This window comes from Zalophus californianus, chromosome 15, assembly GCF_009762305.2.
Source record: "Zalophus californianus isolate mZalCal1 chromosome 15, mZalCal1.pri.v2, whole genome shotgun sequence".
Taxonomy (NCBI): domain Eukaryota; kingdom Metazoa; phylum Chordata; class Mammalia; order Carnivora; family Otariidae; genus Zalophus; species Zalophus californianus.
The window spans coordinates 21,887,334-21,912,346 of NC_045609.1; the positions used below are offsets into that span (position 1 = coordinate 21,887,334).

Here is a 25,013-nt window from a genome sequence, read left to right on the forward strand (position 1 = left end):
GGTCCTATTTGAAATATTAAACATCAGTACCTTCTGGGTTTCTAAAATTCTCGTTCATTGATTAGGGAACTGGTTACTTAAAAACAGATCTTAACTTTAACATTTTCTGTTGATGCAAACTCAATCTCTACATGTTTATGATGTTATAATAACATTAGGACCACATGACTGGCTTTCCTAGTTACTGCTGAACTGAAAAACAGGCATTATTGAAAATAAAGGACAGGTGCAGGATACATGTGAGTTATAGGAGCAGGCAATCCAGAAATGATAAATGCAAATGGCTCCCAAACACATGAAAAAATACTCATTGTCACTAATAATAAAATATTGCAAATTGAAACAATAATGACAATAACACTGTTCAACTGTGAAATTGGTAAAGAAAAGAAAAAGCTAACCCTTAATGCTGGAAAGGGGATGATGAGGGTCACCACGTTGTACACTGGTCCGGCTGGTAGAAAGCAACTTGATAGCATGCTTTATCATCAGGAATGAGAATCTCTTTTACTCTCCAGTTTTCGTCTCATAGAGGACACACACACAAACACACACACACGATTTATATTTTAAATTTGGGGCCAAACACCACTCCTTTGTTTCAAGGCTTGAGCCGTTCTCCAGAGAAACACTGGAATGTAAGAAGACCACCTCACCTGTCCCCAGACTGCCTGTGTTCAGATGAGGACATTCTATGCTCTAGCACGTTCAGGGAAGGAGGGAGACTATCACCCAGGATTCAAAGTACCTTGGTAGCTAACTGACCTTGAACAAGTAATATAACTTCTTGAAAATGAGAGTATCCTTTTCACAGAATTACAAGAATCAAAGGTGATAAAGTAAGTAACAAATCGATACACATCTTTTGAGATTTCGAAATTTTTTTATTTTTTCAGTTTTCCTCTTCAGTGTCCTCTGATGCCCCTCTCCAAGCACTGCAGTATCCTACCCATTCCTCCAGTGGACACACCTGCTCTATCATCATTTTTCTTCTTACTAAATTATACCACTGTATGGACACTGTATTGTACCCTTCGGGGTAAGGACACCCCACTCCTACCCTGGCCAATGTCATTCCAACAGAGTAACATTATTAAATTTTTCTATTACACTTAACTGAGCCAGAAATGCCATAATGATAAAGTCTTCGGGGAGAGACAAGAAAGCATTGGGGCCCCATATTCATGATAGATGTCCACTCCTCAGATAGATGGCACATCCAGCCTTACATAACCGTTCCTACCAAAGGGAAGCTTGGTGAGACATCTGACAGAAACTTGCTCCTAAAAGAGTGTGCTTAAATTTTTTATCGGACTGCCTTTATAAAAAATTGAAACAGTATTCTCCAGGTGGGGCAACAAGTTTGCTAAAAAGATTAGAATTTACAATTACCTTTTAAACCATTGTTTTAGAACTCTATGCTTTCTATGCCTAAATCCTAAGCAATTGAAATTAGGGAAAGAAAGAATGAATTCTCCCTCAAGCTGAGAAAGCCTTTCACTCTTACATGCCCTGGTGGCAATTTCCCACTCTTCAAAGCCTTTGTCCTTTAGGCAATGGAGAGAAATGTGCTAGAATGACAATGGGTGCCTCACTTCTGGACTGATTATCAGCACACTGTGTAAAAATGCCTTTTGCTCTCCTTCTCAAGGTGATGAGGCTGGTGAGGTGATGAAAGCAGAACGACATCAGAATCACCAAGCCGGGAGCCCAAGCATGTCCCTCTGCTGCACTGCAGATTCTTTCTGACCCAAGTCCCCTGTCCTCAGTGACATTTACCTACAGAAGGTGTGCTTTCCCTTTAAAACGGATGCAGTAATCGAAAAGAACAGACGAGGAGCTCCCATGCTGTTAGAAATCAAGTATTACGATTCTATAAGGCTCAGATACTGAAATGTTTCAGTCCTGGGTGTTTTAGAGAGAAGGGGTGGAGGGGGGGGGATCTGTATTTTGGATGGTGGGAGCCTGCTGTGAATACAGATGGAAATTTTATGGCTTGTTTAATGCTTGTCTATTTTAATAAAAAGAATAAATTTCAACAGCAGCACAATTTCTTTCATTCTATACTCCATGTGTTGCAATATTGAAATAAAAGTGCCCTCTACCCTGGAATCTTTCATCTCTCTGTAGTGCTCAGTTTATTCCAACCCTGCCTTTGAAATGTATTTATGAAAAAGAGCACATGAGCTGAAAGGAGGGACAGAAAAATCTCTAGGGGTAATATGGAATGCTTCACACACACATTCTCTCTCTTTCTGTCTCTGTCTCCGTCCATCTGTCTGTCTGTCTGTAAGGGAGAGAACAGAAGTACTCTTTGTCTGGTTACAATGAGAACCAAATGATAGAGCCTCACGTTGGGAGGCCATGGTGTATAGTCATGGAGGAGAAATGGATGTGAAATCTATCTTGTTTTATCACCCTACAGAGGCCGAGAGGCCACCAAAGCAAAGCCTGTTTCTCTACATTTAGGGAATTATGCCAAACTTTTCAGCTTCATCCATGGCATTTATTGTTCATTCTTGCTAAATTTCCACTAATGGGTTATTTATTCAACCCTACAGAAGGGTGAACATACTCTGCAAAGTGAAGGTATAATCACAAAGCACTGCTGGTAATTTTTACCAGAAGTGGAAATTGACATAGAGACAAATTAAAATACAACAAGAAATCAAATTGCTTGAAATCTTTTTTGACAGGCTGGAAAGGGACCTGCTCCTCCTTCAGTAACAAGTTGACACTTAAGATACGCTCATGTGTTTTAGAAGCACTACACTGAAATTCTGAATGGCCGAGTTTTAGATCCCCACTCCTGGCCTATGCATGTCCTTCTGAATTACCACACCTCCCCACCCCTTTAGTGGGGGAAAGCTCTTTAAAAGGAAAACATACTATATGCTGGCTAATTGAACATAATAAATAAATAAATAAATAAATAAATAAATAAATAAATAAATAAATAAATAAATGGAAAACATAGTTTTAAAGATCCTTCTCTGACACAGAAGCCTCTCAGAATTAACTTTAAGGTTCAACAACAGTGCTGGGAATCCTAACCCTGGCTGCTTCCAGTGGAGGAGGGACACTAACTGGCAAATGGCAGGAAGGAGCTCCCAGGGGTGATGAAATGCAATCCATCTCCTTGGGGGAATCAGATAAACAACTGTGCATTTGTCAAAACGGATTAAATATATACTCAGGATCACTGCATTTGACTCATATAAATTATAACTGAGTTTAAAAAACTCTTCCTGGAAACATTAAACAACAATAAGATTCTTCTAAGCAGAGTTTCAGAATTTTCTGGACATATAATTGTAAGGCCAATAAAAAGAACGCCCTTTGCTGAACATTTACGCAAAAGCTGAGGTACTCCTGGGGCCACACGTCTCCGCTTCAGTGCCACACTTTCCTGAGACATTACCATGAAGATTTTATTGTTATGAGATGAAAGCCAAATATCGCTGAGAATGCAATTAAAAGCTCTACATTAAATTGCAAGTGCAAGCTAAAAGTCTAGGCTAGGCATTCCTGCCACATTCCCCATGATGACACAAGGGACCTTGGGACTTCCCAGCCACATCTGAAGCAAATGTCCCAGCTGTGGTCCACGGCACAGAACTGTGAGTATAGGAAGGCCTCTCTTGAAAGAATATGTGAGCGCCTCGTTTTATGATAATTGGATAGTGGACCTCAAAACACAGATACATCAAGACCCAATTACTCTAATATAAAAGGCTCCCTTTCCATTGTCTAGTGCCACCATGTATTTTGCATCGCTCTATCCAGGCAACTTCCTGTTTAACACCACCGCCCATTGCACTGAGCAGTAGATATAGGTTTTATCTTTAACAAACCAACAAGCTGTTTTCTCTTGTCTGCTTTGACTCTCCACTAAGCTCAAGTCTTTCATGAGATTTGATGTCTCTTTATTTGTGCTAGAATTAATAGCTGCAAATACTGATATATAGTTGTCAGGCTAATGAAATTAAAAATACAGAAAGATATATACAAACACACATGAACACAAACATACAAAAAGAATTGGAAAAAAATCATCTCATGAATTTTGGGGTGATGACATTCCTTACTGGTTATCTGGGCTTTAATATTAAAGCAAAATTTTTCATCAAAATACTATGTATGCTTCCCCAAAAGGGTTTTACAAAAGGTCGACTGAGTGCATTTTAATATTCTTGCAGAAGTCTTTAATATGCAACTTCAGACTTAAACTTTTTTTTTGGTAAAAGTAGCACATTTCAGAAAGGTTAAATGTAATGCATGTTCTCAGAATCCATTTCAGAGCATTCTTACATCTCACATGTAACCAAGCTTATAATTATTAATGAGCATATTTGTAAGAAAATCCATTCCCTTGTTTTTCAAGATATTATCTTTCTCATTTCTCTCAACTTCTGAAAATTAAACCTTTAAAGTTGTGATGTGGAAGAAATGCATTAAATTGATCGTGCAGTTTATTGCGGATGATTTTCTTCTATTTTTTCACTTCCCTCCTTTTAAAATAATTATAAATACCTTGCTCACAAATGGGAAGAATACATTAAAACATGTCACTGTTCTAAAGGGTTTACTGTGAATATAGCAAATACTTATAGTGGAAGGGAGAACAAGAACGGAACATCACAGTTCTTATCATAAAGACTGTCATAATCTAAATCTGAGAGGCCTTTCAACTAGCATATCTAAATTAATCATGCCTGATGAATAACCGCCTAGACAGAAAGCAAGGCTTCCACATTTCTCAAACAATTCAGTAATTATTCTCCAGGCTTTTCATGTATCAGCTCAGTAGGTCTCTGCTCTTTCAGGTGTCCCAAGTGCAGAATTTCATACTGAAAACCCAAGTTAAAAGTCAACATAAGATAATATTTTTGCAAAGTAAAAATTATTAAGAGTTGACAGGAATCAGGGAAAACAGGAGGAAAAGGGGCACATCCTACACACATGTAAGCCAATACCTCTGCATTCCTTTTTTTTTAAAAAAAAAAAAAAAAGCTTTTATTTATTTATTTGAGAGAGAGAGAGAGCATGAATGGGGGGAGGGGAAAGGGAAAGGGGCAGAAGGAGAGTAGCAGAGGGAGAGGGAGAAGCAGGCTCCCCACTGAGCAGGCAGCCTGATGCAGGACTCGATCCCAGGACCCTAGGATCATGACCTGAGCTGAAGGCAGATGCTTAATTGACTGAGCCACCCAGGCACCCCTATCCTCCGCATTTCTTTCATAACACAAGGTATAACTAGCCTCTCAGATGCTCACCTTTTTTTTTTTTATTCATTTGACAGAGAGAGAGAGAGAGAGAGAGAGAGAGAGAGAGAGAGAGAGAGAGAGAGAACACAAGCAGGGGTTGGGGGGAGGCAGAGCAAGAGGGAGAAGCAGTTTCCCCACTGAGCAAGGAGCCCAATGCGGGGCTCAATCCCTGGACCCTGGGTTCATGACCTGAGCCGAAGGCAGACACAACCTACTGAGCCACCCAGGCACCCCACAGAGGTTCACATTTGACAGCCCCTACAGATCTTTCTTGGCTCCTTCCTTTCTCTTGCACCCCACATTAAGCCATCCTGTCTGACCAGTCCTACCTCTTTCTACAAGTTTTCTAACTGTGCTCACACTTCTGGGTCTAGAGAGCCAGCTTCAATGTCCACCTCTCCATACCCTCTGCCCCAGAGTTGTGCCCCCGACATGGCCTCCATCTCACTTCATACACTTTCTGTAACAACTGTAAGACTATTTTAATTCTTTCCAACTTGTCCATCTTCCTTACTAAACTACCAGTTCCCAAAGGTCTAGAAGTACATCTTTTTTTCTTTGGATTCCTAAAGCACATAAATATTTGTTGAACTGACGTGCTACTGAATCAAAACAATTATGTGTGTTTCATATTCAGTGCACTACACAAATATTTCAGAATTTTGTTACTTTTACATCCAAATTAATTTGGCTAATTTTCCTATCAAAATAGTTCCACATAACTTTACTGTCTAAGGATTCAGTCCATAAAAGTCTCTAAGAAGCCAACAGTTTACCAATTAAATTGGTTAACCTGAGATATGAAAAATCAACCTTTGATAAAGCTTAACACATCACATTATTTGTTCCTCTCTTATATCCAACTGATACTGAACTATCTCCGTCTCGTCTAAGTGAATTCTAGTGAATACTCTGATGTTTAAGGAAGAAAGCAGAAACAAGAACAGGAGGGCAGAAGCCAAGTAAAAGAGAGAGAAAGGACAATGCAGGATGTATGGTTGGTACTTAGTACTTACTTAGAAAATAATTTCTGAGTCTGAGGGATAGAGTAATGGGAGACAGGACAATGGAAAATACAGAAGATAAAGTATTTGGTGGGGACAGAGCTTTTGTATCTTTATAAATCTGTACTTACTGCTGTTTATAAATGTTCCAATGTGTTCACACATCAGTCAGATGTATGTATTTCAAAGCCAACAAAGAGACAAAGCTAAAAGTGAAAGAGGAAGGAGAAAATCCATGTGCAAAACAGAAACAAAGTTCCTGGGAAAAGGGGCTATACAGATGCTCAATTGTCTTCTCCCTAAAATGACTGTGACCTTGGCCTCTTACAAAGAGAGGTGACAGCGGAGGCTGAGCTGTATCAATACAGCATGAGCTGGATGGTCTCCACGCAGAAGACTGTCAATTTGGGGTGCACATGATGGCTAACGGGGGAAGAACGGGGTCTCATGAGGACTGGCTGAAGAAATAGGGAGCATTTCACTGGGAGAGAAGACACGGCGCCACACATCTATCTTCATCTATATAAATAACTGGCATATGGGTGGACATAGCAGGGTGCTGGATTTAGTCTCAAAATAAGAGAGCATATTCTAACAATTAGAACTGTCCAGAAATGGGGTGGACTATGTTTAGAGGTAAGACGTTTCCAGTCACAGGCAATTCATAAGCAGAGACTGACAAGCCAGTCACAGAGCCGTCTGTCCTCAAGGACAGGCAGGCTCCGCAGAGGCCCTGGCTCCGTGACCTCCAAGGTCCCTTCCACCTCTAAGATTCCAGGACTCTAGACAGTCTGTGGGGATTTTCCACACAACTCTGCCCTTCAAAACGGATCTAGCTGTCCTTTACGTAAGTCCTATAGGTTCAAATTCAGATTTCTACAGCAGCTCTTCTTTTCACTGAATGAAATGAAACTATTCATTGACTCATCCTAATAAAGTAAGTGAATCTCGTTTTAATCTGCAGTCCGTAAAAGTCACTACTAATCCATTAAATACAATTTCAGTGACTGGTATGAAAGTTGGGGCATGATAAATGGATTTTTTTCTTACCTAGGTATCACTGTAAAACAATTTGAGGTCATATTTGTTATCTCAATCATGTAGATTTAAGTAAAATGTGAGTCTCCTGCACACACAACATTTTAGTTATGTAGTTCTGCAGTGGCCTACATCAAAACATTTTCTAATAAAATAATGGCAGATTCCCTCTGTCGAGGACATGAGAAACTAAATGAGAATTAGGTTGGAAAGTAGTAAAGTTCTTTATTGTGTCCAATCCCCCAGTGCTTGGTGGAAGGAGGCACCCAGGCGAGAAGCTTCTCCCCAGGAGAGATGGGGTGAAGGCTGATGTCTCCTTCCCTTGGTTCAGGTGGCATGGTGGAGGAGGAGACCGCTTTGGCAAGTCCAAGTTGGGAATGATAAAAATAAGGTGATAGTGCTTGGGTTTTTAATCACTTTGCCTATATTTTAATCTTTCCTTTGCCCTGAGCAATTTTCCCTAAACCTAAAGAGTGTGTAAAACTAACAACAAAAACAAAAATCCCTGTATGTACTGTATAATCTAAATTTGAGTGGTGGTAAAAATAAATTTAAGCCAAAGATGCAAAAAAAATTAAGAAGTAAAACACATGATCCAAGGAATTGAAGAGCCCATGAAATAAAACTAAAGCAAAAGCAACCGGGTCCTAGATGAGAGCTTATATAATGAAAGCAGGAGTTGCCCAAAGCTAGATTTTAAGTACTTCCTTATATGCGCTATGGCATGGCATGCAGAAGGGTCCACTGCGCTTGAATCCTCGGGACAGAACAGAAAATTTAGGAAGAAGTAACACCCGCTGATGACAGGAAATTACAAAAATGGGTTACAGACTCCTGGAGGAGGAGGAGGAGGAGATGGAAGGCAAGCCCCTTCTCAAGTTAGCAAAGCCAAGAGAGTTTTAGGAGCAGGGAGTACAGAGGACCTCTTCCTCGCTCTACAATTTGCCCCAGCCCCACCACATGCCACCGGTTCTAATACACCCTTGGGTTGTCCCAGTTCTATCACTGAAGGTGTCCCATCCTGGGAAGTCCCCCAGCCCCGAACAATGAAGTCTGGGTGCTCACACTAACCCCCCGGTGTATAAGGCAGAGGCTCTTCTCTTGCCAGTTGACAGCCACAGGCCTCCAATAATCTGGAGAAAAAGCACAGAAACCTGGGCAGAGAGCTGTGTGACCACTGCCATTTATTCATTTAACAGGACAGAGCCAAGGTGGCCTGGAAGAGGACACACTAGGAATTAGGAGTAAGCCTGCTCGAAGAAATCAGTAGTCCAGGTGAGCACGAAGGAACCGCTGGAGCCTCTCCACGCCACCGTGTCAGGGTCCTCAACAAAGAACAGCCACAGAAAGAGCAGCTGAAGGTGCAAACTTAGGGGCCATGCCAAGATTCGAAATCGAGACTTGGGACTTCTTTCATCCCTAGAGACCTTCATACACAAAGGACTATAACTCCATATAGGGTTCCTAAGAGACACAAAGAGTTGTACCAGGTACGAGGAAAGAAAGGACCCCCCACTGGAGGAGAATGGGGGAGGGACGCGCTGCTGGCCGCACGGCACGAAGCCTGTGGTGGGAAAGCCCGGGTACGTACGCTCTGGGAAAGGGAAAGGCCGTCCCTCCAATGACAAGGAAGGTCAACTAGCGTATTTGTGGAAAATGAGGTGGTACATGGGCCTCTGGCCTCAGAATGAAGGACCGAGAATGCTCGGCTGAGGAGTTGCCAGAAAGGAGAGCAAAAAGTGAGAACCCTTCAGTTGTGTTAAAAGATGAACCCATATTGTCCTTTGTGCCATTTTTCACAATAACAAAAACTGAAATGAACCAAATATACAAAAATAAGGTATTAGTTGGATATATTCTGGTACATCCATAAAGCAGAATACCATAGACGCATTAAAAACCTTACAAAAATATACTTATTGACATAAACATAATGTTCATATTATATTGTTCCGTGGGAAAAAAATGAGGCAACAAAAGAGGAGGTACTACCATTATCTCCATTAATTTGGGGGAAAAAAGAAAGAAGAGGGAAGAGAAGGAAAGGAAGAAAACAGGAGGAGAGCGAAGAAGAAACTAAGCATATACGTGCTTAGAAAAATACTGGAAAAACCTATTTCAAAATGGTAACAGTAATGCTTTCTCTGGGTGACCTTGGCCTCCCTGTGTGGAATGCTGAGTCTACGGTGTACATCAATTATTCACATGGTGGGAAAGACACAGGTAAGAAGGAGTGCCGGATGCCCTGGGGCATGACAAGTAATCAAGCAGGGGCTGAAGGTGGCATACAGGTATTCAATGCGCCAAAAGCTCTAAAAGAAGTCTTCTTTGATTGGAAGTAATATTTAGCAAGAAAACCTGTCTGCCCACAGTTTGTCTGCTTCTCTGCATTTGTCCCGAGGAAACACACATCACAGACCGTCTCTGATGCCCTCTCAGGAGAGCCGCCGAAACTGAACTCTTGCTGACCAGCTTCCTCCAAGTAGAGTTCAGTCTGGGATTCAAGTGGCAGCTAGCTGCCAGAGGGAGACCGTTAACGCAGAGGTAAATCCATTAAGGCATACCCGGGGGAAAAAGGACTGGCTTCTCACTCAGTTTAGAAAAGCTACGGGGACACCTGCATTGGAGGTGGGGCGCTGCTGCGGAAGGAGCCGGAGCTGAACGGAGTGATCCCGGCAAAGGCATCGCACCTGCCCAGAACCCACATGTTCCTACACCCCGCACCACGTTCACTGCTCTCTCCAGAAACCCCATTTCTTTCTAATGGAAAGTAAGAGCAATTTGGCGCTGGATTTAACTGCCTTATGTAGAATATATATGAATAATAAATATTTGGAATATATCTAATATATATATATACACCCACATATATGTATATGTACATATAATTATTACATTTTATATAAATATGTATTTTTCTACACATACACACATGCATATAATTTGTATTTACTTTTACCCTGCTTGGAATGACCTTCAGTCAATTTACTTTCCTCATTTTAACTGACAACTCTCCCTAAATACACTCAGCATAAAATAAACTCATTTCTTCCAAGTGGACGAGGGGAAGAGGAAAGGAGCAGGGAAGTGGGAGGAATCAACATTGGCTGAATCACTGCCCTGTGCCAGGCACTTCATGTTCAATTTAATTTTGTCTTCACAACATCTCTTTGCACTAGGTGTTATTGTGGATGAGGGCACAGAGGCTCAGAGAGGTCAAGTAACCGACTGGGGACCATGCAGCACAGAAGTGACAGTCAGGAGCCTCAAACCCAAGCCTCTATGACTCACGGCTCACACCCAGGCCCATTCCTCATTCCACGCAGCCTCCAAAACTCAATTTTCCTATTATTTCAGAGATCCCAACAGCACTTAAAAAAAAAAAAAAAAAAAAAAGGCTGGATTAAACCCTATGAGCAGATACAGCACAGATCGCATTAATAATTTAGGTTCCACTAAAGCTGCAAAGCAGCTCTAGGAAAGCAGGTCAAAGCCGAGAATGCCAAATGCACCTAAGAACACTCTCCCTTCCTGACGCTGCAAACAAAACCCTAACTAATCCACCAGAAAACAAAAAGATAATGCCTATCAGATGCCAAATGGATGGCTATGTAATTATTTTAATCTGATCCCATAGAAAAATCCACTGAAACATGTTATGTAAAATCAAGTTACAACCAGCCAGGGGAGACAAGCTCTCTGGTGGAGAGCTCGGACAAAGCCCAGGAACTGGATCCACACACAGTGGAGCAGGAGAAGTGAGGGTGCCTTGAGCGTGCTCAGCGTCTGTGGAATACCATGCTCATGTTAGCCAGGTCACAACACAGTCAACAGGGAAAACACCTATTCTAATGTATTCATGGTCCCCTTCAAACACCTAATTTCAGCTAAGATGAGGTACAATCAAAACCTTCTGAAATGAATCACAGACTGGAACTGAGGAGGATTACCAGGATCATTAATTCCACACCAATGAAGATGAGTGAACATGTGAGTTTCACATGTCTGAATCACTGGTATTGATATATTAATTCTCTTTGGAATAAATGTGGTTAGAATAAATGTGTACACAAAACCATTTATTTTTAGATGGCGAAGAACTACTCCAGCTGAAGAGGCATAGTAAAGCAGGGATCCTTAACAATGGTCGTTCTTCAAGGGAAAAAAATTAATTGCATTCGGCACTTTTCAACATCAATATGATTATCTTATTTCGAGGCAGGCAAACGCATTTTGAGTGTTGACAGAGCTAAGTAAATACACTCATGTTACTGAATCAGGTTGCAGTGGCCGAACCACTGCACAGAGGGACAGCAGGTCCTTACAGAAGGGTGGGGGGCGGGGGGGGGGGGCAACAGTGGACAGTGTGGGGATTCGGTGACCTCAGAACCTTCAGGCACATCCTCTCTCACTCACCCCTAAGCAGCTAGGTAGTAGGAATGTGGCTGGGAATTATGAGATTGGGCATTTTGGGACTAATAGAAAATAAAATGCATTGTTCAAGATTATGGCTTTGACTAATGTTGCTTCCCTAGACAATGGTAAATCCATAGTGCCAAGGTCAATTATGATTTTTCTGTACCTGATTCAAAATTGCTCTGTGCTTTGCAGTAATACTTAATGTCCCCATGTAACATGTGAGGATAAAAACATAGGATTTAAGTCATGCATCATTATTTAAAAAGTACTTATCTAGTATTTGTCACATAAAACAAATGAATAACATTGGTAACGGGGAGGCATAAAAATGATTTAATAACCGATTAGAAAATAATGAAAAATAAAAGCAAAAGCTTTCTCCAAATGTAAGAATCTGACATGAGTGGCGAATCATCTATAAGCAGAATAGTGTAAGGGGGGAAAGGGGTTCAAATTCTGCCTCTGTTCACTGTTACTGTTAAATTCAGTGTCAGAGTCTCAATCTGCTCATCTACAAAAGGAGAATAAAGCCATCTAACTCAGAGGTTCACGTGAGTGTTAACCAAGAGAACAGCCTTCCATACCTGCCAATTATTTTATTGTAAGTGGAGCCTAACTTTGCTAGCAGGGTCCCTATTGATTCAAACTCAATTGTGCTAGTAAAACCTAAAATCGTCCTTTCCAAATAATCCATTTTTTTGAGATTCCAATTTTTGCCTACTCCCTTTCCCAAATTTGAGCTTTTTACTCATTGTTCTTACCATCAAGGACATAGAAAAAGAAAGAGTATCACTTCATAAGGCCTAAGAGGTCTTTGCTCTCCTGGCTGAGAATCTGGCGGCGCCTAGTGACTCACTTCCAACATTTATCAGTGTCATTATCTCAAGGAGGTTTTTTTTTTTTTTTTTTTTAATGTTGATGCTAATTTCTTACCATTCTACAAATTGTTTTTTAATTTCTAATTTAGCCTCTGAAAACAAGTCTGTTTTGAGCCCCTGAGTTCTTTAAAACCAGCTTCCTCAACAGCTTTCTCATAAAAACAGTAAGCATGAGGGGCGCCTGGGTGGCTCAGTCGGTGAAGCATCTGCCTTCAGCTCAGGTCATGATCCTAGGGTCCTGGGATCGAGTCCCATGTTGGGTTCCCTGCTCAGCGGGGAGTCTGCTTCTCTCTCTCTCTCTCCCTCTACCCTTCCACCCCTGCTCGTTCTCTCTCTAATAAATAAAATATTAAAAAAAAAACAGTAAGCATGAAACACAAGACATCGGGAATATATTCATTTCAAAAACCACAAAATCAACCAACACAAAATGATTTCACCATTTACCTTCAAAAATACAAACATTTTGGGAGTTAACTGTATTCACAGTTATTTTATCATTAATATAATTATGATCCTATTGAGGTAAGATGCATTTCAAGTAAATGTATGATGTGAAAGTTAAATTATTTATTACATCCAGTATTATCACACCCTCCCTCCATCCACGTCCTACTGTGTCCTTTTCTTTTGGGGGGAAGAGATAAATCACAAGAAGGATTTCATTAGGAATGTTCTAGGGGTGGAAACCCTAGCATAGCATCTCACAGTCCAGGAAAGAGTCATCTCATGGAGCCCAGTGGTTTGTGAAAATGGTGCTCTCAATGGTGTGTTGGAAGTGATCCACATCTGATAGGGAATGAGGGATGAGAGGTGATGGAGTAAGCACAGAGCTGCGAATCAGACCCGCCTGGGTCTGAATGCCAGATTTACTCTTACTAACCATGCAATCCTGGGCTTGCTGAAATGTTGGAGAATATGCCTTCCCTAATCCAGAGAACTAGGATAATACCACACATGCATGAGAACGAAGTATAATAATAATCTAATGAAAGAATTCAAGAGAGTGCCTGGCCCACTGTAGTTCCTCAATGATTTACAGCTCAATAAAAGAAAGAAAAGGTAAATTCTTCTCCATATACTTTTGCTGTTAGGTATCACTCTGTACTGCCCTTCTCTGAAAAGTGAAAAATCGCTTAGAGTCTGTAACAAAAATGTCTAATGAGAGATGTCCAGGTTTCAGGTTCCATTTTTCTTTGGTTTAGGCTGAATAGGGGTATCTGAACACACTGGTATTTCTAAGTGGCGTTACTGACATGCGCCGATTTGGTCCGGGGCAGGGTAACATGCTGTGTTTGATAGAAAACTGCCAAGGCCATCAGAAGTGGCATTCTGGGGTGGCGGCGGGGGGTGGGGGGGGGTGCTGGTAAGAAAGACAGTCCACAGGCCACTCTGGATTCTGAAACCAGGTATAGATGGTGATAACTCCATATTGGCCAGATCATTCACTCTTCCCTAGGTCCCCAATTACCCTGAAACTGTGCCATACCTCTGGTGGCCACAGTATCTAGAGGGGGTGAAAAACTGGTTGGTAATAAAGTATATATATCTTATAGACATATTGCATAGCTAATGTTTTTGTTTCAGTAAATATATAATCTACCCAGTGAGGACTGCTTTCATTCAGCCCTCATCAAATACTCTTCCTCCCTCTAAATATTTCAACATTTATGCCCAAGTCTGCAAATATAATGTTCATTTGTGAAAAGAATTATCTGATACTTCTATCTGTACATATGATTCTTAAGCTTTTTTTTTTTAAGACTTTATTTCTTTATTTGACAGAGAGAGAGACAGTGAGAGCAGGAACACAAGCAGGGGGAGTGGGAGAGGGAGAAGCAGGCTTCCCACGGAGCAGAGAGCCCGATGCGGGGCTCGATCCCAGGACCCTGGGATCATGACCTGAGCCAAAGGCGAACGCTTAATGACTGAGCCACCCAGGCGCCCCTCTTAAGCTTTCTTTAATATCTACCTAGGCTAGCATTTAACTACGGAAAGAAGCTAATTAATAATAGTGTTAATGAATAGAAAAATGTATTTAACATGTGAGTCTTTGGAAGTATTTCTCAAAATGACAGATTTAATTCCCCGAGGGCTGTAAAAAAGTTTGCAAAGAGCTGAACTGCAGGGCTCAAATGACTTTTTGAGGATACCAGTTTATTAGTAAAATTTCATCCATCAAATAATTTTCTGAGTGCTTGCTAGGTATCAAAGTTCTTGAAAGCATTCCCTCATTTACTCAGTTCGTCCATTTGCTTCTTGGCTACAGTCACCGGTTACATTTGAGAGCCCATGCTCCAAGGAAGGGAGGCTGGAAGCCCTTGCTAACTTCTCCGTTTATGCCAGGAACCTGGCAAAATGCCTTTACAGTGTTTCTACTCTTTATAATATGTATGCAAGTAAAGGACTAATATCCTGGTTTGAACAATGTGGAAACTGAAGCCCAAAGAAATTTAGTTCAAGGCCACATAGCTAATGAGTGGCAGCGGCGATATGAATTCTTAGTGAGGCCGAAAGCCCATTCTTTCCATCACCATGGTTTGTAAAACTTATCCCCCTCCCCACAACTTTCTCCTTATTGCTCGCCTGCTTTATTAATGTTTTTAATCCTCTACTAAATAAAATTTACCGTATTTTCCTACCCTCTTCAATCGTATAGACCTCTTAGAAAACTGTACTTTGCTAGGATAAAATGCTGTTCATAGTATTGAAACTATGAAGTTTTTAGAGATACCTACATATAGGTTATAAATGTTTTAGTGTCACTGGCTTCCAGTCACTAGAAAACCTTGGACTTACTTCCAACCCTCTCTGGACAAGTTCTCTGTTCCCATTCTTTTCCACACAGTCCATATATCCTTCCCCTTCTATGCTGATGGTACTGGTTGGCTTTTCTTCTGCCAAAGGGCAAGCTATGGGCCTGGCACATAAGAACGTTAGTCTCTATCCATTCTAATGAGCTTCATATAAATTCAAACAGAACTGATGATATGATCCTAATTAGTAGAAAGGTCACCTATAACTGAGAAATAATTTACTGGAACCAACTAAATCTAAATTGAAATCTATACATTTTATAGGCAGCTCCTATATTTGACGATGATGGGCCATTCTTTTTCATGATGCCACTTTGGGTCCAGGATAGCATAATCTTCAATGAAGGGGATAAGCACCAGAAATATCTGAACTATATGTGAAAGGTCCAGGCTTCATTTCCATTAATTTGCTTTCAATTCTTCTACTTTTAATTTAGACAAACTAGAAACACCATAGTCTGGGTAAAACTTACAGCAGATTCCTTATTTCCAAATGTTACCTTTCTATGCAAGTATTTTCTTTAGGATACTCTTTGGATTATACAAGCGACAGTGTAACATTGTATTTAGACATCATCCCTCAACGTTTAACCTATTCATCAATCAACAGATAGAAGTGAACAATTCTACTTTGTTTCAGCGACTGGATTCCTCTTAAAAGTTATTTTAAATGCACACTAACTTTGGGCACCTGGGTGGCTCAATCAGTTAAGTGTCTGCCTTTGGCTCAGGTCACGATCCCAGGGTATGGGAACGAGCCCCATGTCGGGCTCCCTGCTCAGCCAGGACTGCTTCTCTCTTTACCCCTCCACCCTGCTCATGATCTGTCTCTCACTGTCTCTCTCTCAAATAAATACAATCTTTAAAAAAAAATTAAAAATAAATGCGCACTAATTTAAATGTACACTAATTTAAGTGCAATGATTTAGACAATATTTAGATTTTGCAGTGAAAGATAATTTATAAAATTTCAGATACTAAATAATTTAACTTTTAACAATCCAACAGTGATCATTCTTCTCTTCACATAAGAATTCACCATAGATGTCTATTAGTAAGAACCTCACTTTAAAAATCTATCCTACAGACGTTCTGATGGCCCAAGCAAGGGACTTAGAACCATACAGAGCTCAATTCCAAGGCCAGTTATTTCTGTTACTGAGGCAAATTACATAACAAACTTAAGCTTAGGCTAAAGCCTCTGAACATGTGGATAACACTCTGACACAGTGTTAGCATCTCTTTTTTTTTCTACAGTCCTTCACCCCTACCTGTGTCGAGTAGAACAAGCAGAATATAAAACAGCATGTAGGGGCACCTGGTGGCTCAGTCGGTTAAGCATTTGCCTTCAGCTCAGGTCATGACCCGGGTTCCTGGGACCCACCCAGCATCAGACTCCCCCTCCCTCCCTCTCGTGCTCGCTCTCTCAAATAAATAAATAAAATATTCAAAAAAAAAAAAAAAAAGCATGTAGATGGGCCTACAGGTCCCATCCTTTACATTACCAGCCCCAGCATGGTGACAGGCACAATGTTGGCACACAGTACATTTTTATTAAATGAAGAGATACTGGTAAAATGTGATGTGATTAATGTATCTTTTTCTAATAATATAACTACAAAAATTATGAAGCATTGCCAAATCCTCTTTTTCCTCAAACATACCTATTAAAAGCAAACATTTTTCCACATTGAGATTCAATAAAACACACATAGACACAATACAGTATCATCTTGCCAAAGGCAAATCAAGAGACAGAAAAGACCATGAACCTGAAGAGTAATGAAGAAACAGTTCAATAGCTATAGACTGTTGATGACAAAACTAACAAAAATTTTAAATAACATATTCAGCCATTAATAAATGTATAACTTATACTAACATGATCTTGCACTGATTATAATGGCAATTGATCAACAGCAAGAAAGTGTTTTTTTTTTTTAAATGAACATATGACTTTGAGAATAAAAAGATGTATCATGACAGGAACAGAGAGCACAGAGAACCAGGCAGCAGACAAGTTTTATTTAATTGCTTCCTATTCCTAAATGCCATGGAATGTCAAAGGACAAAGGTTTCCAACTTTTCTCTGAGTTCCATCCATCCTTTTCCAAATGGAGGAAGAGTGGAGATGGTGCAGCCGCGTGCTCCTGGGGAGCTGACCTGCCTGGCTTCAGCGAGTTGACTTGTTGGCACAAACCCTAAAGCCTCAGGTTGGAAACAGTCCATTCATTCTTCTGTTCCTTATGAATATCAATAACAACAGCAACAACTACCACTATGTGGCTCTTGCTTTGTGCCAAGCACCGTTCTAATCCTAATTCACTGAGATCTCATTGCAACCCTCTGACAAAAGTATGTACTATTATTATATTCATTTTGCAGGTAAAAACTTAGGGCACTGAGAGGTAAAATAACTTCCCCAAGGTCACATGAACTACAAGGGTGAAGACCTGAAATCAGACAATCTTCCTCTACAGTCCACACTCTTAATTATCGTGTGGTACTGCCTCTCATCTGTCCACCTCCCTCCCATCTCCTACCCACTCTGCACCCACCTCTATAGTAGGTGATATGATACCACCTCTGCCCTCATAGTCTCCTGGGTGAGACATATGGAAGCTCATAATTACAGTGCGGAATATCAAGGATGCTGATAAATTAGACTCTGCAGACATATGGAGTCTACATACTCAGCACAGCCAGAAACAGAGTAGGCTCCTTTTATCTAATATAGGTCCACCCAATCCTCTCCCTCAAAGGTCCAGTCACTGTAGTCCAAAACCTCCCCCTGCCTGGCATCTTACATCACGGGTGCCGTAGGTGCATAGGAAACTAGGCATGGTGAAGGCCTATAAATGTCTGTACATTTGCATTATAGATGTACTAAGCATCTATAGCAAGAGATAATACTCAATTGTTTGTGTCTCCTGAAATTTATTCTCTAATCCATACATTGCTTTAATCCTAAAAGAGACTGCCAGATTTTTATTACAATAAACCCAGTGGTTAAATACAGATTCCAAATGGGTCCTATGACCCAAGTTTAAGTGTAGCCCCAACACGTATGAGCTGTATGACCACAGGCAAGTTATTTATTCTCTTTAAGTCTTCATTTAGCTATAAAAAATGAGGATGAAAATAATGCCTGCCTCATAAAGAAGTTGTGAGAAAAAAACAGTAGAAAAATCCATGGGAATTATGGGGCACATCGCCGGGTATACAGCAAGCCCCTAAGACACTGTTATGTTATTATAGCAACATGTCTTTGAGGATCTGAAGTCCTGGTGTTGGTAATTTTCCATTTATGTTCAAAATTTAAAAAAGAAATTCTTCAGGTAAAACACTGAAATCTATTGCAAAGTGGGTGGGGGGGGGGGCTTGAGTGGCTCAGCTGCTTAAGCATCTGACTCCTGATTTCGGCTCAGGCCATGATCGCAGGGTTGTGGGACTGAGCCCCATGTAAGGCTCCACGCTCAGCAGGGTGTCTGCTGGAGATTCTCTCTCTCTCCCTCTCCCTGTGCCCCTCCCCCTGCTCATGTTCTCTCTGTGTCTCTCAAATAAATAAATAAATCTTCAAAAAAAGTCTATTGCAGAAGAGAAGAAAAACAGACACACGGCTCATACTGTACTGGGTTCCTTAGAGATATAAAGCTTGTTATTTGAGGTTCCTGATGTCTAGGAAATAGCTGATCACTTAGAAGATTCTCTGAATCAAGTCCATTTTGATACACAGCTGTGAAAATATTAATTACATATGCTGTTCCGTGTTGTAGGTTAGAGCCCGAGCCAGAGTTAGACGTTCCACCCTGGAATCTCAGATGTACCACTAAACAGTATAGGAAAAGCTTAATGGGTTTGTGCCTCAGTTTCCTTATTTGTAAAATGGGGATGATAAAAATACTTTCTTTGTAGGGTTGTTGTAAAGATTAAGTGAGCCTCCACCTACAAAGCAATTTAAAACCCTACCTGGTACATTTTAAGTGGTCAAAAAATGTCCTGGGAGAAAAGACATGAATCCAGGAAATTTAATTATTCATCTTCCGCTTCAAGCCAGGAACTTGGCAGTTACCCTAGAATCCGATCTCTCCCTCTCACATCCTACGTCCAGTCCATTGCCAAGTTCTGTTGAGTCTTCCCCTAAATATCTCCTGGATGCAACACCCCCTCTCCACTGTCACAGTCTCTGCCCTGGTTCAGCCCCTCAGCCTCTCTCACTCCTGAATCACCACCAGCGGTTCCAGACCGCTAGCCCTGCTGTCTGCTACATGGACACCCAAGGGATGGTTCTAAACCATGCAGCTGTTCGGTTCCCAGCCTACCGCTGCCATTCAAGTTGGTTCGAGTCCCTCTCCTTTGAGAGGGTGATTTCCAAGCCCATACAGAGGTCTTTAGGACCTGGCTCCAGGCTACTTTTCCAGGCATTTTTCCTGCCATACACTCCCGTCCCCTCTGCTCCTTATTAATGTTTGTTTCTCACGCACCCTCTTACTTCCACCACTTTGGGCACGGGACTCCTGTCCTTCTGCTTGCCTATCTTGCTCACTCCTCCTCCAACGCTCAGCTTCACCGATTCAAGTTGAACTGGGAGTCTTCCTCTGGGCTCCTGTGGCTCCCTTTCCACACATTATGTAGGGTGATGAATGGTGCGCGTATCTTTCTCCTCGCTCTGCAGGGAGTTACTGTACTATTTCCACTCTGCCTCCTTTAGCTTTGCCTCCATCACCGGATGCCATGCCTGACCCACAGAAGTCACCCAATAAATGTCTGCTGGATGGATGCATGAATGCAGAAATGAAGCAATGAATAGTCATTCCTGCTCTACCATTGAGTTGCCGTATGAGTCTGACATCAATAATTAGAAAAGATATTAACCATAAAATTGAATGCCACTTTATCCCAGTATATAGTATCTTATGTCAGTGATACGTGTTTCTTTTTTTAGTGTACATTTCCTTAGATCACCTCAAAAATTTTTTATAGGATGTAATACATATATACAAGCATACTTGTGAACATTAAAAAAAATTATTGAATAAGTTAAGGTCAATTCTCCTAATACCCCTCATTATTGAAACGTATTTTATAGTTTGCATGGAGAGAAGGCAAAACATGTGGGCCTGAGAGCATTTGTGACTTCTAGCCCTCATGAATCCATAGTAGTAGCTTGGGTCATCCGCTAACCAGCGCCCATGGGCCAGGACCTTGCTCAACGCAGGGGATATAAAGAGTTCCTCTCTGCAACTTGCTCGGTCAGGGCATGGGTCCAATATTAACCCACCCAAAGGCACTCCGTCTACCTTGGGCATGCCACCCTCTCACGGCCAGCCTCAGGAGCCCATCAGGAGAGGAAGAGAGGTAAGGGAAAAATCTATCAGGGAAGAGCAATGGGAAAGTATGCAACAGGGAGATTTGTAAATGCAGTAGAAAGAAACTTTTAAACAAAATACTCATGAAAAGTTTTTTGGATTTTTTTTTTTTTTTTTTTGCTTTAAGTCAGAAAAACCGGTGATAAAAAGATTAAGGGTACATCCATCTAGGTGTATTTCCTTTAACAAATAGGAAGATCTTTTTCTTGACACTAGAGTTGCTATGGCAAGAACAAAACACATCCTTATAAAAATTCAAGTCATTATAAATTCCTAGAAATTTCCTATTTTTTTATTGGTAATCACTTATTCATGGTTATCAATATTCTTAATAGACCAAATGTGGGTTTTTTTAAAAAAAACTGATGAAATGTGAATGCAGTGTTGATTTTATGCATGTATTATGATTTGATTATAATACTTAGTAATATCCCATACTGTACGATGTTATGCCATATGGATAGAATCAGGAAAGTTTCATCTTGGGCTTGCTCAGACCTGAACTGCACGGGTACCATGAACCAAATTCCTTATTTTACAAATTAGATACTCTTTACATTTTTCTTAAGTTTGTCTATTTTGTGATTTTAGGAGATTGCTCACTATTACTCTTATGTAATTAAAAGATCCTACAGGATATTTCTACATATGAGCAAGAGCAACGAACCCCATAACTCACAAAGTATATAAAAGCAGCTTTTCCAATTGACATGGGACCTATAATACAGAGCAAAGTAACCCACGAGCCTTAATTAGGATCTTTAGGAAAAGGTAGGAAAAAGAAACACCAAGTCAAAACAATTCACTTTGTAGAGAGTAAGTGGTATATATGCTATACGACCGAAAAAGAATCGAGATTATGTCTTCAAAGTAATCTAATCTTGACTTCATACTTCGAAAGTGGTCCCTGAAATCACTGGACTAGGAATATTTAAATCTCCTGAAATACACGTATCTTTGAGAGGAAATATGCATATCTTACTGTGTCATGAATCTAGTAGTACAATAGCAATGAAAGTGTTATTCCCGAGCCACTTTCTGGATCAACTCTGTGACTGTCCTGAGAACAAAACATTTAAATCTGCTTACACATTGACATAGCGATATTGATATTTCTCCATGTTCCCTTCTTGTTGCTAAGAGATTTACATTGGACAGACTCTGTTGTACTCATAACAAAGCACTTTGGTCCACAAAGCAATTGCTTCAGCTCAGTGAGTCCAGAAGCTCCCTTTGCCTGGCCCCTTCCTGATTTTGCTTCCAAGTCAAACAGGGGCCCAGGCCCCAAGGCAGCGGGCCTGTCATCACCACAGGAAACTGCAGTGCAAAAGCCTGGCTCAGCCAACAACTCTTACACAGGGTATGAACAGCAACGGTGACGCTGTATCTTTATACAAACATATGTCCCTTCCCGCATGGTCCTTAGAAGCCAGTTTATCGTGGTGGGAGTGGGCAAAGATGTGTGGAGAGGGGGCACTCCATAGTGACCTATCCACAGACAACCTGACACGGTACAATTAGACCAGAACCCAGCCAGGTATGGCAATTCCTAACTCTGCTGTGCAAGCCTTTGAAATATGCAACCTGAGTTCGTACTTTTGTGAAAATATATCCAAGAAGTTTATTTACAAGACTATTGAAGGGGGGACAATCTATATGAACCACCTTGCAGTAAAGCAAATGTAGCCCTCCAAACTCAATCTCATCGAGTCTGCCACGTAACAAATGGCAGAGAGGCTCCTTTTACTGATCCTAACTCTGAAGAAAACGGCAAAGGCACCAAAAATATTCCTGATCATCCCTGAGGAGAGGTCCATGTGGTGGATGAAATCGGCATGTCATTTACAAGGCATATGCATCACTGCTCAGAGCAAATTAAGATTATCTTTCCCTTGGGAATTCTCACAAAGAGACATAAAAATGCTTTATGACCTGACTTTCATATTCAAATCGCAGAGTTTTAGTCAATTTTTATTAATTGCCATGGAGGAAAAGTGCTTTGGGCCCTCACTCCCCACCGGGTACCTAGGAGTCATATTTAAGGGCACAGTCACTAAACACTCAGTAAGTACTCTCAGGCTGTAATAAAACACCACTGACCTAGAATTTTCCTCCTCCCTCCACCACCTTAGAATATCAGTTGGGGATGATCAATGCCCATGCTTTAATCAGAAGCAATCAGCGTGGAAGGCTGCAGGTCCCGGCCACGGGTGCCATGGGAATTCCTGCATCCAGGATAATCCCTTTCCCCCAGCCGAGAAAAACAAACCCCGGTGATTTTAGCCTCATGTAACAAAAGAAAGTTATTTCTGGCAGCTTATTTCCATTGCACAAGCTAAGGAGCAGCACCTTACAGAAATAAGGGGCAGGGCGCCTGGGTGGCTCAGATGGTTAAGTGTCTGCCTTCGGCTCAGGTCACGCTCCCAGGGTCCTGGGATCGAGTCCCGCATCAGGCTCCCTGCTCCTTGGGAGCCTGCTTCTCCCTCTACCTCTCTCTCTCTGTCTCTCATGAATAAATAAATTAAAAAAAAATCTTTAAAAAAAAAAAAGAAATAAGGGGCAAGAGGAAAGAAAGAAAGGCGGAAAAGTGCGAAGCAGGAAATGACTTTTCTGCTCCGTCTTTAAGGTCACAGATCTGCGTGAGAAACGCACACGAGTGACAGTAGTTCTAGCACAAAAGCTCCTTTTCCATGAGCCAGACCTCCAAGAAGTACCAAGACTGGCTCTCCGGCCTCTCCCTCAAACCTAAGTCCCCGGAGTCCGTTTCACCTTGACAGGGCTGGGAAGAAACTACTTTTCACTCCCTTGCACCCCCTTTCTGTGTCCTGCTGGCGTGCCCCAGCCTCCTCGAGGTGAAAGCGCACCTTCCGCATCAGCCCTGCAATCACCCCCACACAGCATAAAACCTTCCCTTGCCTCGCCCGTCCGGCGGCCGTGCTCGACCAGGGGCTTCATCATCTGTTCCCAATTCAGCCCCTACACAGCACGTAAAAATAGCCCTTCATGCCTCCAACAGACACCAGGAGGAGATTAAAACAAAAAAGCCAGGCAAGCTATATGCTCTGGCAGAGACCACTACCTTTTTCTTCCGATCCCGGGACCGTTTGCGGTGTTTCCTTTTTTTCTCAGTCTCTTCTTCAGCATTGATTTCTAAATCCCTGTTTTTCTTTAATTGTGAGGCTGCATGAGCCATAATGCATTTAAAAAGAGCTTCTCAAGCACGCAGGGCTTCCTTGTATAAGGTGATCTCCTCAGGCACCTTTAGCCAGGCTTACAGCAGCATTCCAATCACTGGAGAGAAACCTTTGACCAGAAGCAGGAAGACATGCAAAATGCAAAGATGCTGCAGAAGCTGAAGCTTTTAAAAACCCAAAAGACGGTTTCCAGACTTCATCCTCCACCTTCCTCCACCTGAACCTTTACACAAGAGTGCAGCCATCGTAATGCATTTATCGTAGTGAGAAAGACAGCTGGGGCAGAGGAAGCTGTATTATGGCCGTATCCCCTGCCACCAGCTGGAAGTGTCTAAGTGATTCCTCGGAAGGGGGAATGCTGCAAAGGATGCTTCTCTGAAGGGAAAAAATCCAGAGTCACCACACATGCAGGAGCGAAAATCCAGCACTAATTCTGAAAACCTATTTTAGAATCCTTCGAAAAAAAGACAGGGCTGCAATTTATACATCACCACTAGTTCTGCACAGAGCATAATTTAACCCATAAGAGAATGGAGCTGTTCCTACTTGAGTTTAAATGCTGATGGGGACAAAATACACAAAATAAGATTTCACAAAATGCACTAAATTTTGCTCTGGAGATCCTGACCGTGTTACGGGGAAAACAATGCATGCATTGCTGGTCTCAACAGTAAGTCCTTTATGCTGAACTATGGGCCTAAATGCATTTTGTGGGCGAGGACTACAGAAGGGCCTGTTGTCTTTTAAAAACAACATGCTGATTACAACACATCATACAGAAAGACGTGAGCATGTTGGTGTATGGAACAGATGCCCAATTCATAGGAGTTCCCCAGGACTCTCCTCTCATGTGGTCCACGGGTCGAGGACGGGCAGCCTGTGCAGCAATCAGGGGTTCGGAGACACTGAAATGGAGATCTGGCTTTCACGTTAGGGGTTGCTTCAATCACCTTACTATTTTTGCCACCTGAGTCCTCACTGACTGCAGCCTCTGAATATTCATGATGTGAAGTGAAGCAGCAGTCACTCTC

General features: G+C 41.5%; 1 protein-coding gene across 29 annotated transcripts in view; it reads right to left on the minus strand.

Moving 5' to 3' along the window:
* The window catches only part of ANK3 (ankyrin 3), a 689,507-nt gene that overhangs the window by 320,484 nt on the left and 344,010 nt on the right, over positions 1–25,013 (minus strand). For 26 of the 29 annotated variants that reach the window (XM_027596018.2, XM_027596015.2, XM_027596023.2 and 23 more), the window contains exon 1: positions 23,868–24,664. The exons of 2 other annotated variants lie outside the window; for them this stretch is intronic. In XM_027596018.2, the coding sequence (XP_027451819.2) occupies positions 23,868–23,981 (114 nt within the window). In that variant the 5' untranslated portion in view covers positions 23,982–24,664. Of the gene's footprint in view, positions 1–23,867; positions 24,665–25,013 lie in introns of those variants that run through there. One more of the 29 variants, XM_027596011.2, reaches the window with a different exon arrangement.